The sequence below is a fragment of the Orcinus orca genome, chromosome X, assembly GCF_937001465.1.
Source record: "Orcinus orca chromosome X, mOrcOrc1.1, whole genome shotgun sequence".
In the NCBI taxonomy this organism is placed as follows: domain Eukaryota; kingdom Metazoa; phylum Chordata; class Mammalia; order Artiodactyla; family Delphinidae; genus Orcinus; species Orcinus orca.
Window position 1 is genome coordinate 61337301 of NC_064580.1, and position 19527 is coordinate 61356827.

Below are 19527 nucleotides of genomic sequence, written 5' to 3' on the forward strand. Positions count from 1 at the left end.
AAGTAGTACGACTTAAATGGGTACCAGCCTTCCAAAAACATAAATACAGCTCTTACATGCGATTGTTTCCAATGTTTTACTTTCTAAATGAGGCAGTTCCCACACTGATTCCAGGAAGCTGTCCAGTAATGGGTCATTCATTTTGGCTTTAACTTCAAACTCATACAGCAGAAGCAATGTCTCACATGGATCACTTGAGAAGTCCCCTAAGAAAGCGGCAAAAATGCAACATTCTCTGTGATTACATTTTATCATTCTCTTCTATTCTAATCTCTCTTCTGGGGAGATTTTCCTATTGAGGAAAATTAATTTTACTTATAATTTGAAGGTTATCCCAGCTCCTGTAGACAGATCTTTTACATTTTAAAATATATAAACTCACCAATACTTTCACACCCTGAAATGCATTCACTAGAGTTGTCTACATTTCCTGAAATTATTACGATGATATTCCTAAATAGCCTGGAAAAGTCTTGTTGCTATCTAATTCAAATACGTTTACCTGCCTTACTTTAATGACTGAGTTAACCAGAAAATACAGTGCAATATAAACCAACTGTGGTTTTATTTTAAACAAAGCAAGGGGAAGTTTCCAAACTGCTTCATTTAGTCAGTCAACAATATTTCTTGGTTATCGCCATGGGCAGAATCTTGTATCAGGTAGCATCTACCATACTACCTTGTTAGACTGAACGTTTTCAAAAGTTTGGAGGTATAGCATACATACAATAAACTGAGGGAAGTGCATTAATCTTAAACAAACAGGGTGATGAATTTTTATATATGTTCAAACCACTACCCAGATCATGATATAGAACACTTCCAACACTCGTGCTCCTTTCCAGTCAATACCACCTTTGCAGAGTTAACAACTATTTTGACTTCTATCACTACTGATGTGTATTTTTTGTTATTGAACTTCAGTGATAGCATGTATAACTATAATCAACTTTTGAATATTGACCTGTATACTGTGACTTGCTTAACTCATTTATTAGTTCACATAACTTTTTGTAGATTCTTTGGACTTTCTATATAGAGAATCATGTGTCCTCTGCAAATACAGATAGTTTTATTTGATCTTTTTCACTCTATGTATGTCTTTTCCCACTCTTTCGCTTGCCTTATTGCATTGGCTAGGACCACCAGGATGATGATGACCAGGAGTGGTGAGAGTAGACATCCTTGACTTATGTCCTTAGAGGGAAAGCATTCAGTCTTTCATCATTTAAAATGACATTAGCTGTAGGTTTCATTTTTGTGGATGGTTTTTATCAGCTTGAGGAACTTCCCTATTATTCCTGTTTAGCTGAGAGTTTCTATAATAAATGGATGTTGAGTCTTGTCACTTAATCTGTTGATACGGTGAATTAAATGAATGAGTTTACAATGCTGAACCCAGGATAAAACTTACTTGGTTATAATCTATTATCCTTTTCATGTTTTACTAGATTTTAAACTATGAATTCAATGGGTATAGGACAATTCAGGTTATCTATTTCTTTTTGTGGGAGCTTTGGTAGTTTGACTTTCAAGGAATTTGTCAATCTCATCTAACCCTTCAAGTTAATGGGCATAAATTTCTTCAGAATATTCCCTTGTTATCGTTTTTTTAATGTCTGCAGCATCTGTAGTGATGTCTACACTATCATTCTTGATATTGTTAATTTGTGTCTTGATCTGCCTGGCTAGAGTTTTCTCAACTGCACTGATCTTTTCAAACAAAAACAACAATACAGCTTTTGGTTTCATCAATTTTATCTATTATTTTCTGTTTTAAATCTTATTGACTTCTGCTCTTATATTACTCCTTTCATTCTGCTTGATTTGGTTCAATTTGCTAATTTTTTCCCTAAGGTGGAGGCTTATTTAAGATCTTTCTTTTTCTAATAGAGGCATTTATTTCTACAAAGTTTTGTCTAAACACTGCTTTAGCTGTATCCTCCAAATTTTTTTTGTTTTGTTTTTTTGCGGTACACGGGCCTCTCACTGTTGTGGCCTCTCCTGTTGTGAAGCACAGGCTCCGGACGCGCAGGCTCAGCGGCCATGGCTCACGAGCCCAGCCGCTCCGCGGCATGTGGGATCTTCCCGGACTGGGGCATGAACCCGAGTCCCCTGCATCGGCAGGCAGACTCTCAACCACTGCGCCACCAGGGAAGCCCCCTCCAAATTTTTATATGCTGTGTTTTCATTTACTTCCATTCAAACTATTTCTAATTTCCCTGCAAATTTCTCTTCAACCCATTTGATTATTTAAAAAGTATGTTTTTTAAATTGAAGTATAGTTGATTTACAATATTATATTAGTTTTGGGTATACAACATAGTGATACAATATTTTTATAGCTTACACTCAGTTTAAAGTTATTACAAAACAATGGTTATATTTCACTGTGCTGTACAATATATCCTTGTTGCTTATCTATTTTGTTGTTGTTGTTGTTGTTGCGGTATGCGGGCCTCTCACTGTTGTGGCCTCTCCCGTTGCAGAGCACAGGCTCCGGACGCGCAGGCCCAGCGGCCACGGCTCACAGGCACAGCCACTCCGCGGCACGTGGGATCCTCCCGGACCGGGGCACGAACCTGTGTCCCCTGCACTGGCAGGCAGACTCTCAACCACTGCGCCACCAGGGAAGCCCTGCTTATCTATTTTATACATAGTAGTTTGCATCTCTTAATCCCATACTCCTGTCCTGCCCCCTCCCCACTTCACTCTCCCCAGTGGCAACCACTAGTTTGTCCTCTGTATCTGTGAATCTGTTTCTGCTTTGTTATGTAGATTGGTTTGTTTCATTTTTTAGATTCCACATATAAGGGATAACAGAGTATTTGCCTTTCTCGGTCTTACTTATTTCACTAAGGGTAATATTCTCTAAGTCCATCCAAGTTGTTGCAAATGGCAGAATTTCATTCTTTTTTATGGCTGAGTAATATTCCACTTTATATATTACACCACATCTTCTTTACCCATTCATCTGTTGATAGACACTTAGGTTGCTTCCGTATCTTTGCTATTGTAAATAATCCTGCTATGAACATTGGGGTACATATATCTTTTTGAATTATTGTCTTCTTTTTTTGTAGATATATACCCAGGAGGGAATTGCATGATCACATGGTAGTTCTATTTTTAGGTTTTTGAGGAACCTTATACTGTTTTCCACAGTGGCTGCACCAATTTACATTCCCACCAACATTGTACAAGGGTTCCCTTTTCTCCACATCCCCACCAACATTTGTTATTTGTAGACATTCTAACAGGTGTGAGATGATATCTCATTGTGGTTTTGATTTGCATTTCTCTAATGATTAGTGATGCTGAGCATCTTTTCATGTGCCTGTTAGCCATCTGTATGTCTTCTTGGGAAAAATGTCTATTTAAGACTTCTGCCCTTTTTTTTTTTTTTCCGGTACATGGGCCTCCCACTGCTGAGGCCTCTCCCATCGCAGAGCACAGGCCCTGGATGCGCAGGCTCAGCAGCCATGACTCACGGGCCCAGCCGCTCTGCGGCATGCGGGATCCTCCCGGACTGGGGCACGAACCCGCATCCCCTGCATCGGCAGGCGGACTCCCAACCACTGCGCCACCAGGGAAGCCCTTCTGCCCATTTTTAATTGGTTTGTTGGTTTTTTTCTTGATGCTGAGTTGTATGAGCTCTTTATATATTCTGGATATTAACCCCTTATTGATCATATCATTTGCAAATATTTTCTCCCATTCCATAGTCTGTCTCTTCGTTTTGTCAATGGTTTCCTTTGCTGTGCAAAAGTTTTTATGTTTAATTAGGTCCCATTTGTTTATTTTGCTTTTATTTCTTTTGCTGTAGGAGACAGATCCAAAAAATATTGCTATGACTTATGTCAAAGAGTGTTCTGCCTATGTTCTCTTCTAGAAGTTTTATGGTTTCAGGTCTTACATTTAGGTCTTTAATCCATTTTTAGTTTATTTTTGTGTATGGTGTGAGGAAATGTTCTAATCTCATTCTTTTACATGTGGCTGTACAGTTTTCCCAGCACCACTTATTGAAGAGACTGTCTTTTCTCCATTGTATATTCTTGCCTCCTTTGTCATAGATCAATTGACCGTAGGTGCATGGGTTTATTTCTGGGTTCTCTATTCTGTTCCACTGATCTATGTGTCTATTTTTTTGCCAGTACCATGTTGTTTTCATTACAAATAAATGTGTTGTTTTGATTACAATAAATGTGTATTCTGGTGTTGTTGGGTAGAGCATTCTATAAATATCCATTAGATCAAGTTGGTTGATAGTGTCATTTATGTCTTCTATACACTTGTTGAGTATCAGTAGCTTTGTAGTACAGTCTGAAGTCAGGGAGCATGATACCCCAGCTTTGTTCTTTTTTCTCAAGATTTCTTTGGCAGTTCGGGGTTTCTTGTGGTTCCATAAAAATTTTAGGATTATTTGTTCAAGTTCTGTGAAAAATGTCTTTGGTTATTTTGATAAGGATTGCCTTAAATCTGTAGATCACTTTGGGTAGTATGGACATTTTAAACAATATTAATTCTCCCAATCCAAGAACATGGGATATCTTTCCATTTCTTTGTATCATTTTCAAATTCCTTCATCAATGTTTTACAGTTTTCAGAGTATAGGTCTTTCACCTCCTTGGTTAAGTTTATTCCTAGGTATTTTATTCTTTTTGATGTGATTTTATTCACGATTGTTTTCTTGCTTTATCTTTCTGATAGTCCATTATTAGTGTATAGAAAAGCAACAGATTTCTATATATTAATCTTGTATCTTGCAACTTTACTGAATTCATTTATTAGTTCCAATGCTTTTTTGGTGGAGACTTTAGGGTTTCTTATATATAGTATCATGTCATCTGGAAATAGAGTTTTATTTCTTCCCTTCCAATTTGGATGCACTTTATTTCTTTGTCTTGTCTGATTGCAGTGGCTAGAACTTCCATTGCTATGTTAAATATAAGTAGCAAGAGAGGGCATCCTTGTTGTCTTCCTGATCTTAAAGACTTTCAGTATTTCACCATTGAGTATGATGGTAGCTGTGAGTTCGTCATAAATGGCCTTTAATATGTTGATATATGTTCCCTCTATATCAACTAGAAGTATGTTGTTTAATTTCCAAATATATATTTGGAAAAATAGAACTGTAAAATATATTTTACATATACTTTATAAATTTATCATTTAACTCCATTATAGTAAGAGAAAATACTTTGCATGATTTCAATACTTTTAACTCTTTTCAGGTTTGTTTTATGGTTCAGAATATGGCCTATGTTGAATGATCCACGTGCATTTGAAAATAAATGTGTATTCTGGTGGTGTTGGGTAGAGCATTTTATAAATGTCAATTAGATCAAGTTGGTTGATAGTGTTAGTTATGTCTTCTATATCCTTGTTGAGTATCTGTTGACTTATTCTATTGACTCCTGTATTGGAGTCTCTCTCCAACCATAGGGTGGATTTGTCTATTCCTCCTTTCAGTTCTATCAGTTTTTGTTTCATGTATTTTGAAGCTCTGTTGTTTGGTACATTACAAATTTAGGATAGTTATGTTGTCACGTTTAACTGACCACTTTTTCATTATATCCTTCTTTATCCTTAGTAATATTCCTTGCTTTAAAGTGTCTTCTCTGATAATATAGCCATTCCAGCTTTCTTTGGATTAGTGTTTGCATAGTGTACCTTTTTCAATTCCTTTTATTTTTAACCTACCTATGTATTCATATATAAGTGGGTTTCTTATAGACAGCATGTAGTTTTGGGTGTTGATTTTTTAGCCAATCTGACATTCTTTATTTCTTTTCTTGATCTTTTAATTGGTGTGTTTAGACCAGGGGTGAGCAAACTACAATCTATGGGCTGGCCGCTTGTTTGGCAATAAAGTTTTCTGGGAATCCAGTCATGTTCATTTGTTTAAATATTATCTATGTCTATTTTCCTGCCTATAATGGCAGAGTGGAGTAGTTGTGCCTGAGACCCTATGGCCTGTTAGCTGAAAATATTTACTATTGGGTCTTTAAGAAACATGTCCTGACCTCTGATTTAGATGATTTATATTTAATGCAATTATTGATATAGTTGGGTGTTCTTGAACTTTATTAAACTGAATTATACTTAGAACAATTAGAAGATCAAGAAGGAAACATGTCTTGAAAAACACTGTAAGCCAACTAGAACTACCAGACCTTTAGAGAACACTCAACAGCAGCAGAATAGACATTCTTCTCAAATGCATATAGAATATTCTCTAGAATTAATGATATGCTAGGTCATAAAACAAATCTCCATAAATTTCAAAATATAAAATGATACAATGTATGTTCTGTGACCACAGTGGAATGAAATTAGAATAAGAAAAAAGAAATTGGGAAACTCACAAATATACAGAAAGTAAACAAGACACTTTTAAACAACCAATGGGTAAAAAAACAAATCAACAGAGAAATTAGAAAATATTTTGAAAATGAAGACACAATATAATAAAACTAATGGGATGCAGCTAAAGTGCTTAGATGGAAAATTATATTCATAAACATATAATTAGTTTGGTAAACATATACACATATAATTAATTATATCTTTACAGAAAATATGCTGTACACCTTAAACTTATATAGTGCTGTATGTTAATTATACCTCAATAAACCTGGAAAAAAATAAAATGAAACTTAAAAGAAGGAAAAATTGATTTCAAATCAATAATATAACCCTCCACATTAGTTAAGAGCAAACTAAACCCAAAGAAATAGAAGGTAGAGAATAATAAAAATTGGAGTGGAAATGAATGAGAGAATAGGAAAACAATAGAGAAAATTAATGAAACCAGAAGCTGATTCTTTAAAAAGACAAACAAAATTGACAAAACTTTAGCTAGATTGACTAAGAAAAAAGGAGAGAAGCCTCATTGCTAGAATCAGAAACAAAAAAAGAGACATCATTACCAACCTTAGAGAAATAAAAAGGATTACAAAGGAATGCAATGAAAAATGTATGCCAAGGGTCTTCCCTGGTGGCGCAGTGGTTGAGAGTCCGCCTGCCGGTGCAGGGGACGCGGGTTCGTGCCCCGGTCTGGGAGGATCCCACATGCTGCGGAGCAGCTGGGCCCATGAGCCATGGCTGCTGGGCCTGCGTGTCCGGAGCCTGTGCTCCGCAACGGGAGAGGCCACAACAGTGAGAGGCCCGCGTACAGCAAAAAAAAAAAGAAAATGTATGCCAATAAATTGGACAATCTGGATAAAATGAACAATTTCCTAGAAAGACAAACTACTGAAACTGACTCAAGAAGAAACAGACATCTGTATAGATGTATAATGAAGGAAGACATTGAATTAGTAATTTTAAAAACTACAGGGACTTCCCTAGTGGTCCAGTGGGTAAGACTCCACACTCCCAATGCAGGGGGCCTGGGTTTGATCCCTGGTTGGGGAACTAGATCCCACATACATGCTGCAACTAAGAGTTCGCATGCCACAACTATGAGCCTGCATGCCGCAACTAAAGATTCTGCATGCCACAAGTAAAAGATCCCACATGCCACAACTAAGACCCGGCACAGCCAAAATAAATAAATAAATAAATATTTTAAAAAAAAAACTACAGAAAAAGAAAAGTCCAGGCTTATACAGCTTCACCACAGGACTGGAGCAAACATTTAAAGAATAATTAATACTAAGTATTTACTAATTCTTTCAAAAATTGAAAGGGATGGAACATTTCACAACTTATGTTATAAGGCCAGGATTACTATGATACCAAAACCAGACAAAGATATCACAAGTAAAGAAAATTAGACAAAGGTCTCTTATGAATATAGACACAAAAATACCCAACAAAATACTAGTATTCTGCATCCAGAAACATATAAAAGAATTATACAGTGTGATCAAGTGGGATTTTTCCCAGGAATGTAAGGTTGCTTTAACAAGTGAAAACCAATTAATATAATATACCATATCAACAAAACAGAGACTGCATGATGATCTCAATAGAGGTGGAAAGCATTTTACAGAATCCAATAAACCTGATAAAACACTGTCATGATAAAAACAATTAACAAACTAGGAGTGGAAGGGAACTTCCTCAACCAGATAAAGGGCATCTATGAAAAAATCACAGCTAAAAACATACTTAATGGTGAAAGACTGGATTCTTTCCCTCTAAGATGAAGAAAGAGACACATATGCCCACCCCTACCATTGCTATTCAACACTGTACTGTAAGTCCTACCTAAAGAAATTAGGCAAGAAAAAGAAATAATAAACATCGAGACTGGAAAAGAAGTAGTGAAACTATTAATACACAATGTGATCTTGTAAATAAAATTCCTAGGCATTCCAGTAAAATACCATTAGAACTAATAAAGAAGTTTAATAATATTAATGTACAAAAATCAATTCTATTTCTATACAATAGCCATGAGCAAAATGAGAATAAGATTAAGAAAACAATTCCATTTATAATACCATCAAAAATAAACTATTTAGGATTAAATTAAAGAAGTGCAGGACTTGTACACTGAAAACTTTAAAACATCATTGAAAGAAATTAAGGAAGATGTAAATAAATGGAAAAATATTCCATGTTCATGGATTAGAAGGCTTGACATTGTTAAAATAGCAATACCCCTCAAAATGATCTATATATTCAACAGAATCCCTACCAGAATCCCAGCTGGCTTTTTTCTTTTTTCAGAAACTAACAGGCTGATCCTAAAATTCATGTGGAAATTCAAGGGATCCAGAATAGCCAAAACAATCTTGAAAAAGAAGAGCGCACACACACACACACACAAAAAGAAGAAAAAGAACACATTTGGAGACTAACATTTCCATGTGTCTATGGTCAACAATTTTCTATAAGGAGACAAAGACCATCCAATGGGGAAACAATAACTTATTTTCTTTCCTTTTTGGCTGTGCCGCATGGCTTTCAGGATCTTAGTTCCCTAACCAGGGATTAAACCCGCAACCTCAGAAGTAAAAGCACAGAGTTCCAACCAATGAACCACCACGGAATTCCCAAGAATAGCTTTTTCAAAAAAATGGATCTGTATAGCCACATGGAAAATAATGAAACTGGACCCTACTTCATACCACATACAAAAGTTAACTCAAAATGGATCAAAGACCTACATGTAAGAACTAAAACTATAAAACTGTTTAGAAGAAAACATAGGAGTAAACCTTTATGACTTTGGATTGGCAGTTATTAGATATGACACCAGAAGCAGGAACAAGAAAAGAAAAATAGATAAATTGTACCTCATAAAAGTTAAAAAAAAAAAAAGTGCTTCAAAGGATACTACTGAGAAAAGGAAAAAACCCACAGAATGGGAGAAAATATTTGCAAGTCATATATCTGATCACGGACCTGCATCTAGAATATATAAAGGACTCTTATGACTTAATAATTTAAAAAACAATTAACAATTGGGCAAACGATCTAAACAGACATTCCTCCAAAAAATACGTACAAATCGCCAATAGGCATATGAAAAAATGCTCAATACCATTAGTTGTCAAGAAAATCAGTCATTGGGACTTCCTTGCTGGTGCAGTGGTTAAGAATGCACCTGCCAATGCAGGGAACAGGGGTTTGAGCCCTGCTCCGGGAAGATCCCACATGCCACAGAGCAACTCAGCCCGTGCACCACAACTACTGAGCCTGTGCTCTAGAGCTCCCGAGCCACAACTACTGAAGCCCGAGTGTCTAGAGCCCATGCTCTGCAACAAGAGAAGCCACCACAATGAGAAGCCCGCACACTGCAACGAACAGTAGCCCTCGTGTGCCACAAGTACAGAAAGCCCACGTGCAGCAACGAAGACCCAACACGGCCAAAAATAACTAATAAATAAATTAATTTTTTAAAAAAGAAAATCAGTCATCAGGAAATCAAAACCACAATGGGATATCACTCTACACTCAGAAGGATGGCTAGAATCAAAAAGTCAGATAATACAAGTGTTGGCAAGCTGGTGGTGAAATCAGAAGCCTTACACAACTGGTGACAATATAAAATGGTGCAGCCACTTAGGAAAATGGTCTGGCAGGTCCTCAAACAATTAAACAGAGTCACGGAGAGGGGAGCTTAAAGATGGTGGAAGAGTAAGACGTGGAGATCACCTTACTCCCCACAAATACATCAGAAATACATCTACATGTGGAACAACTCCTACAGAACACCTACTGAATGCTGGCAGAAGACCTCAGACCTACAAAAGGCAAGAAACCCCCCACGTACTTGGGTAGGGCAAAACAAAAAAGAAAAAAACAGAGACAAAAGGATACGGATGGGACCTGCACCAGTAGGAGGGAGCTGTGACGGAGGAAAAGGTTCCACACACTAGGAAGCCCCTTTGCGGGTAGAGACAGGGGAGTGGACACGGTGTGGGGGCGGCGAACTTTGGAGGCACGGAAGAGAGCACAGCAACAGGGGTGCGGAGGGCAAAGTGGAGGGATTCCTGCACAGAGGATCAGTGCTGACCAGCACTCACCAGCCCGAGAGGCTTGTCTGCTCACCCGCCAGGACCAGTGGGGGCTGGGAGCTGAGGCTCCGGCTTTGGTCGGATCCCAGGGAAAAGACTGCAGTTGGTTGCGGGAACACAGCCTGAAGGGGGCTAGTGCGCCACGGCTAGCCGGGAGGGAGTCCGGGAAAAAGTCTGGAGCTGCCGTAGAGGCAACAGACTTTTTCTTGTCTCTTTGTTTCCTGGTGCGCAAGGAGAGGGGATTAAGAGTGCCGCTTAAAGGAGCTCTAGGGACGGGGGCGAGCTGCGGCTATCAGCGCGGACCCCAGATACGGGCATGAGATGCTGAGGCTGCTGTTGCCGCCACCAAGAAGCCTGTGTGCAAGCACAGGTCACTATCCACACCTCCCCTCCCAGGAGCCTGTGCAGCCCGCCACTGCCAGGGTCCCGTGATCCAGGGACAAAGTGCCCAGGAGAACACACGGTGCCTCAGGCTGGTTCAACATCACACAGGCCTCTGCCGCGGCAGGCTTGCCCCGAACTCCGTACCCCTCCCTCCCCCAAGCCTGAGTGAGCCAGAGCCCCAGAATAAGCTGCTGCTTTAACCCTGTCCTGTCTGAAAAAAGAACAGACGCCCTCAGGAGGCCTACACGAAGAGGCGGGTCCAAGTCCAAAGATGAACCCCAGGAGTTGTGTGAACAAAGAAGACAAAGGGAAATTTCTCCCAGCAGCCTCAGGAGCAGCGGATTAAATCTCCGCAATCAACCTGATGTACCCTGCATCTGTGGAATACCTGAATAGACAATGAATCATCCCAAATTGAGGAGGTGGACTTTGGGAGCAATGATATACATATATTATTCCCTTTTTCTCTTTTTGTGAGTGCGTATATGTATGCTTCTGTGTGTGTTTTTGTCAGTATAGCTTTGCTTTTACCATCTGTTCTAGGGTTCTGTCTGTATTTTATTTTTATTATAGGTTTTTTAACTTTTTTATGTTATTATTATTATATTTCTGCGGTACACAGGCCTCTCACTGTTGTGGCCTCTCCCATTGTGGAGCACAAGCTCTGGACACACAGGCTCAGCAGCCACGGCTCACAGGCCTAGCCGCTCCGCGGCATATGGGATCTTCCTGGACCGGGACACAAACCCGTGTCCCCTGCATTGGCAGGAGAACGCTCAACCACTGCGCCACCAGGGAAGCCCTTTTATTACAGTTTTTAGCACTCTTATCATTGGTGGATTTGCTTTTTGGTTTGGTTGCTCTCCTCTTCCTCTTTTTTTTATAAAAAATTTATTAATTTTTTAAAAATAATTGTTTTAATAATTATTCTTTATTTTTATTTTGATAACTTTATTTTATTTTCCTTTTTTAATTTTACCTTCTTCTTTCTTTCTTCCCCTTTTCTCCCTTTTATTCTGAGCTGTGTGGATGACAGGCTCTTGGTGCTCCAGCCAGGCATCAGGGATGTGCCTCTGAGGTGGGAGAGCCAAGTTCAGTACACTGCTCCACAAGAGACCTCCCAGCTCCATGTAACATCAAACGGCAAAAATATCCCAGAGATCTCTATCTCAGCGCCAAGACCCAGCTCTACTCAACGACCAGCAAGCCCTATGCCAAACAACTAGCAAGACACGAACACAACCCCGTCCATTAGCAGAGAGGATGCCTAAAACAATAATAAGGCCACAGACACCCCAAAACACACCAGCAGACATGGACCTGCCCATCAGAAAGACAAGATCCAGTGTCATCCACCAGAACGCAGGAACTAGTCCCCTCCACCAGGAAGCCTACACAATGCACTGAACCACCCTTAGGCACTGGGGACAGACACCAAAAACAACAGGAACTACAAACCTGTAGCCTGTGAAAAGGAGACCCCAATCACCGTTAAGTTAAGCAAAATGAGAAGACAAAGAACCACACAGCAGATGAAGGAGCAATGCAAAAACTCACCAGACCTGAAAAAAGAAGAGGAAATAGGCAGTCTAACTGAAAAAGAATTCAGAATAATGATAGTAAAGATGATCCAAAATCATGGAAATAGAATGGAGAAAATATAAGAAACCTTTAACATGGACCTAGAAGAACTAAAGAACAAACAAACAGTGACGAACAAAACAATAAATGAAATTAAAACTGCTCTAGAAGGGATCAATAGCAGAATAACTGAAGCAAAAGAACGGAAAACTGACCTGGAAGATAAAATAGTGGAAAAAACTACTGCAGAGCAGAATTAAGAGAAAAGAATTAAAAAAATTGAGGACAGTCTCAGAGACCTCTGGGACAACATTAAATGCACCAACATTCGAATTACAGGGGTCCCAGAAGAGAAAAAGAAAGGGACTGAGAAAATATTTGAAGAGATTAGAGTTGAAAACTTCCCTAATATGGGAAAGGAAATAGTTAATCAAGTCCAGAAAGCAGAGAGAGTCCCATACAGGATAATTCCAAGGAGAAACACACCAAGACAAATATTAATCAAACTATCAAAAATTAAATAAAAAGAATATTAAAAGCAGCAAGGGAAAAACAACACATAACACATAAGGGAATCCCCATAAGGTTAACAGCTGATCTTTCAGCAGAAACTCTGCAAGACAGACGGGAGTGGCAGGATATATTTAAAGTGATGAAGGGCAAAAACCTATAACCAAGATTACTCTACCCAGCAAGGATCTCATTCAGATTTGACGGGGAAATTAGAACCTTTACAGACAAGCAAAAGCTAAGAGACTTCAGCACCACCAAACCAGCTATACAACAAATACTAAAGGAATTTCTCTAGGCAGGAAACACAAGAGAAGGAAAAGACCTACAATAACAAACCCAAAACAATTAAGAAAATGGTAATAGGAACATACATATCGATAATTACCTTACATGTAAATGGATTAAATGCTCCAACCAAAAGACACAGACTGGCTGAATGGATACAAAAACAAGACCCGTATATACGCCGTCTACAAGAGACCCACTTCAGACCTAGGGACACATACAGACAGAAAGTGAGGGAATGGAAAAAGATATTCCATGCAAATGGAAATCAAAAGAAAGCTAGAGTAGCAATTCTCATATCAGACAAAATAGACTTTAAAAGAAAGATTATTACAAGAGACAAAGAAGGACACTACATAATGATCAAGGGATCAATCCAAGAAGAAGATATAACAATTATAAATATTTATGTACCCAACATAGGAGCACCTCAATACATAAGGCAAATACTAACAGCCATAAAAGGGGAAATCGACAGTAACAAAATCATAGTAGGGGACTTTAACACCCCACTTTCACCAATGCACAGATCATCCAAAATGAAAACACATAAGGAAACACAAGCTTTAAATGATACATTAAACAAGATGGCCTTAATTGATATTTATAGGACATTCCATCCAAAAACAACAGAATACACATTCTTCTCAAGGGCTCATGGAACATTCTCCAGGATAGATCATATCTTGGGTCATAAATCAAGCGTTGGTAAATTTAAGAAAATTGAAATCATATCACATATCTTTTCTGACCACAACACTATGAGACTAGATATCAATTACAGGAAAAAATCTGGAAAAATACAAACACATGGAGGCTAAACAATACACTACTTAATAACCAAGAGATCACTGAAGAAATCAAAGAGGAAATCAAGAAATACCTGGAAACAAATGACAATGAAAACACGACGACCCAAAACCTATGGGATGCAGCAAAAGCAGTTCTAAGAGGGAAGTTTATAGCAATACAATCCTACCTTAAGAAACAAGAAACATCTGAAATAAACAACCTAACCTTACACCTAAAGCAGTTACAGAAAGAAGAACAAAAATCCCCAAAGTTAGCAGAAGGAAATAAATCATAAAGATGAGATCAGAAATAAATGAAAAAGAAATGAAACGATAGCAAAGATCAGTAAAACTAAAAGGTGATTCTTTGATATGATAAACAAAATTGATAAACCATTAGCCAGTCTCATCAAGAAAAAAATGGAGAAAACTGAAATCAACAGAATTTGAAATGAAAAAGGAGAAGCAACAAATGACACTGCAGAAATACAAAGGGTCATGAGAGATTACTACAAGCAACTCTATGCCAATAAAATGGACAACCTGGAAAAAATGGGCAAATTCTTAGAAATGCACCACCTTCCGAGACTGAACCAGGAAGAAACAGAAAATATGAACAGACCAATCACAAGCACTGAAATTGAAACCGTGATTAAAAATCTTCCAACAAACAAAAGTCCAGGACCAGATGGCTTCACAGGCGAATTGTATCAAACATTTAGAGAAGAGCTAACCTCTATCCTTCTCAAACTCTTCCAAAATATAGCAGAGGGAGGAACACTCCCAAACTCATTCTACGAGGCCACCATCACCCTGATACCAAAACCAAAGATGTCACAAAGAAAGAAAACTACAGGCCAATATCACTGATAAACACAGATGCAAAAACCCACAACAAAATACTAGCAAACAGAATCCAACAGCCAGCACATTAAAAGGATCATACACCATAAACAAGTGGTAATCATACCAGGAACGCAGGGATTCTTCAATATATGCAAATCAATCAATGTGATACACCATATTAACAAACTGAAGGACAAAAACCATATGATCATCACAATAGATGCAGAGAAAGCTTTTGACAAAATTCAACACCTATTTATGATTAAAAAAAAAAACCCAGAAAGTAGGCATAGAGGGAACTTTCCTCAACATAACAAAGGCCATATATGACAAACCCACAGCCAACATCATCCTCAATGGTGAAAAACTGAAACCATTTTCACTAAGATCACGAACAAGACAAGGTTGCCCACTCGCACCACTATTATTCAACATACTTTTGGAAGTTTTAGCCACAGCAATCAGAGAAGAAAAAGAAATAAAAGGAATCCAAATGGGAAAAGAAGAAGTAAAGCTGTCATTGTTTGTAGATGACAACTGTTTGTAGAAGTAGATGAAATACACAGAGAATCCTAATGATGCTACCAGAAGACTACTAGAACTAATCAATGAATCTGGTAAAGTAGCAGGGTACAAAGATAATGCAGAGAAATCTCTTGCATTCCTATACACTAATGATGAAAAATCTGAAAGTGAAATTAAGAAAACACTCCTATTTCCCATGGCAATGAAGAGAATAAAATATCTCGGAATAAACCTACCTAAGGAGACAAAAGACCTGTATGCAGAAAATTATAGGACACTGATGAAAGAAATTAAAGATGATACAAATACATGGAGAAATATACCGTGTTTTGGATTGGAAGAATCAACATTGTGAAAATGACTCTACTACCCAAAGCAATCTACAGATTCCATGCAATCCCTAACAAACTACCACTGGCATTTTTCACAGAACTAGAACAAAAAATCTCACTATTTGTATGGAAACACAAAAGACCCCGAATAGTCAAAGCAATCTGGAGAACGAAAAACGGAGCTGGAGGAATCAGGCTCCCTGACTTCAGACTATACTACAAAGCTACAGTAACCAAGACAGTATAGTACTGGCACAAAAACAGAAATATAGATCAATGGAACAGGATAGAAAGCCCAGAGATAAACCCATGCACATATGGTCATCTTATCTTTGATAAAGGAGGCAGGAATGTACAGAAAGGACAGCCTCTTCAATAAGTGGTGCTGGGGAAACTGGACAGGTACATGTAAATGTTTGAGATTAGATCACTCCCTAACACCATACACAAAAATAAGCTCAAAATGGATTAAAGACTTAAATGTAAGGGCAGAAACTATCAAACTCTTAGAGGAAAACAGGCAGAACACTCTATGACATAAATCACAGCAAGATCCTTTTTGACCCACCTCCTAGAGAAATGGAAATAAAATGAAAATAAACAAATGGGACCTAATGAAACTTAAAAGTTTTTGCACAGTAAAGGAAACCATAAACAAGACGAAAAGACAACCCTCAGAATGGGAGAACATATTTGCAAATGAAGCAACTGACAGAGGATTAATCTCCAAAATTTACAAGCAGCTCATGGAGCTCAGTATCAAAAAAACCAAACAACCCAACCCAAAAATGGGCAGAAGACCTAAATAGACATTTCTCCAAAGAAGATATACAGATTGCCAATAGACACATGAAAGAATGCTCAGAATCATTATTCATTAGAGAAATGCAAATCAAAACTACAATGAGATATCCTCTCACACCGGTCAGAATGGCCACCATCAAAAAATCTACAAACAATAAATGCTGGAGATGGTGTGGAGAAAAGGGAACCCTCCTGCACTGTTCGTGGGAATGTAAATTGATACAGCCACTATGGAGAACAGTATGGAGGTTCCTTAAAAAACTACAAATAGAACTACCATACGACCCAGCAATCCCACTACTGGGCATATACCCTGAGAAAACCATAATTCAAAAAGAGTCATGTATCAAAATGTTCACTGCAGCTCTATTTACAATAGCCAGGACATGGAAGCACTCTAAGTGTCCATCGACAGATGAATGGATAAAGAAGAAGTGGCACATATATACAATGGAATATTACTCAGCCCTAAAAAGAAACGAAATTGAGCTATTTGTAATGAGGTGGATAGACCTAGAGTCTGTCAAAAAGAGTGAAGTAAGTCAGAAAGAGAAAGACAAATACCGTATGCTAACACATATATATGGAATTTAAGAAAAAAAATGTCATGAAGAACCTAGGGGTAAGACAGGAATAAAGACACAGACCTACTGGAGAATGGACTTGAGGATATGGGGAGGGGGAAGGGTGAGCTGTGACAAAGCGAGAGAGAGGCATGGACACATATACACTACCAAACGTAAGGTAGATAGCTAGTAGGAAGCAGCCGCATAGCACAGGGATATCAGCTCGGTGCTTTGTGACCACCTGCGGGGGTGGGATAGGGAGGGTGGGAGGGGGGGCGACACAAAAGGGAAGAGATATGGGAACATAGGTATATGTATAACTGATTCACTTTGTTATAAAGAATAAACTAACACACCATCGTAAAGCAATTATACGCCAATAAAGATGTTAAAAAAAACAATTTAGTAGATGCTGCTTCTGTAAACTAAATTAAAATATTTTAAAATGATATGATTCTCACTTACCTCCTCCCCATCCTACCCCTCCCTTATGAATTCAGAAACTGTTCCTAAGTCTCCTTATTGTTCATGGCAATATAGTTATTTGCATTGGTTCTATAAAAATCTTCCACTTTTTAAACCAGGATATAAATGGACTCATTGTGCAACCAGGATATATATGCACTCATTGTGCAACAAAGGCCTTGCATGAACTATCCATATTTAAGAAAGACAGCCACTTAATAAGGTATGATAAGATACTTTTAAGGAATAAGGTTGATCTTACCTCAGCTGTATGGAGTAAATGCCTACAAAGTCCTCTCAGGGAACTGTCCTGGTACCTGACTTATAGGGAGGGTTCCCAGTCTAAATGTGATAAAAAGTTCACTTTCCATAAGGCCAGGAACCTTAGTAAATTTGAAGGACCTTGAAAAAAGATGATTTTCCTCAAATTTACAAGTACTACAGGTAAATCTGGTGGAGAGAGTTTCTTGGCCTTTGTGTCCTAGCAAATGATAACATACCCATGCACATTCACACACACCTATGGGCAATTCAGTTTTTTTTTTTTTGGGGGGGGTTTGCGGGCCTCTCACTGCTGTGGCCCCTCCCGTTGCGGAGCACAGGCTCCGGACACGCAGGCTCAGCGGGCATGGCTCACGGGCCCAGCCGCTCCGCGGCATGTGGGATCTTCCCAGACCGGGGCACGAACCCGTGTCCCCTGCATCGGCAGGCGGACTCTCAACCACTGCGCCACCAGGGAAGCCCGGCAATTCAGTTTTGAATATACTTGTAAATCCATCTCCTAATTGCCTGTGTGTGTGTGTGTTTTACTCATCTTTTGAAACAGCTATAACATCATACTGGTTCCTTTATTAATTAACAAGTTAAATATTTAACGTGTTCAAAAAATGAGAAAGGAAATTAAAACGCTAAAAAGAGAGAAGATGGTAGATTTGGAAACAAGCAAAGGAGATCCAAAACATACCTAGAGTTCCTGAAGAAGAAAATGGAAAAAAATAAAACCAAATGTTTAAAAACCGTTCTAGAAAAATTTCTAGAGAAAGAGGAACACTTGAATTTACAAATTGAAAAAGCACACTATATTCCAGAAAAACTAAGACTCGCCAACACTCAGAAATTTCTTTTTATAGTCTTTTCTGTTACCACATTTATTTTTTAATTAACAGATTTACTTTATTTTTTTTACACTGAAATAAAATCCGTTTTTAATAACATTTACAACCCATCATCCTTGGAGCTGTACCTAATGGTACATACAGACATACATATATACGTGTATGTATGTCACATTTTCTTTATCCATTCATCCTTCAATGGATACTTAGACTATTTCCATGTCTTGGCTATTGTGAATAATGCTGCAGTGAACATGGTGCTGCAGATATCTCTTTGCAATAGTGACTTCATTTCCTTCGGATATATACGCAGTAGTGGGATTTCTGGATCATATGGTGGTTCTATTTTTAATTTTTTGAGAAACCTCCACATTGTTTTCCATAGTAGCTGTAAGAATTTACAGTCCCATCAACAGTACACAAGGATTCCCTTTTCTCCACATCCTGCCTTGCCTTTTTAAATTAAAAAAAAAATTAATTTATTTTTGGCTGCACTGGGTCATCGTTGCTGCATGCGGGCTTTTCTCTACTTGCGGAGAGCGGGGGCTACTCTTTGCTGTGGTGCACGGTGTTCTCATTGTGGTGGCTTCTCCTGCTGCGGAAGACAGGCTCTAGGCACGCGGGCTTCAGTAGTTGTGGAATGCAGGCTTAGTTGCTCTGTGGCATGAAGGATCTTCCCGGACTAGGGCTCAAACCCATGTCCCCTGCATTGGCAGGCGGATTCTCAATCACTACGTCACCAGGGAAGCCCTCTCCCTTGCCTTTTTGATGACAGCCATTCTGGTTTTTTTTTGTTTAACATCTTTATTGGAGTATAATTGCTTTACAATGGTGTGTTAGTTTCT

The 19527-nt window shown here is 38.5% G+C and overlaps 1 protein-coding gene across 1 annotated transcript in view; it reads right to left on the reverse strand.

Annotated features, from left to right (window-relative positions):
• The window catches only part of TEX11 (testis expressed 11), a 345012-nt gene that overhangs the window by 39857 nt on the left and 285628 nt on the right, over positions 1–19527 (reverse strand). Inside the window, exon 26 of the mRNA XM_012535167.3 lies at positions 57–206. Coding sequence (XP_012390621.2) covers positions 57–206 — 150 coding nt within the window. The remainder of the gene's footprint in view (positions 1–56; positions 207–19527) is intronic.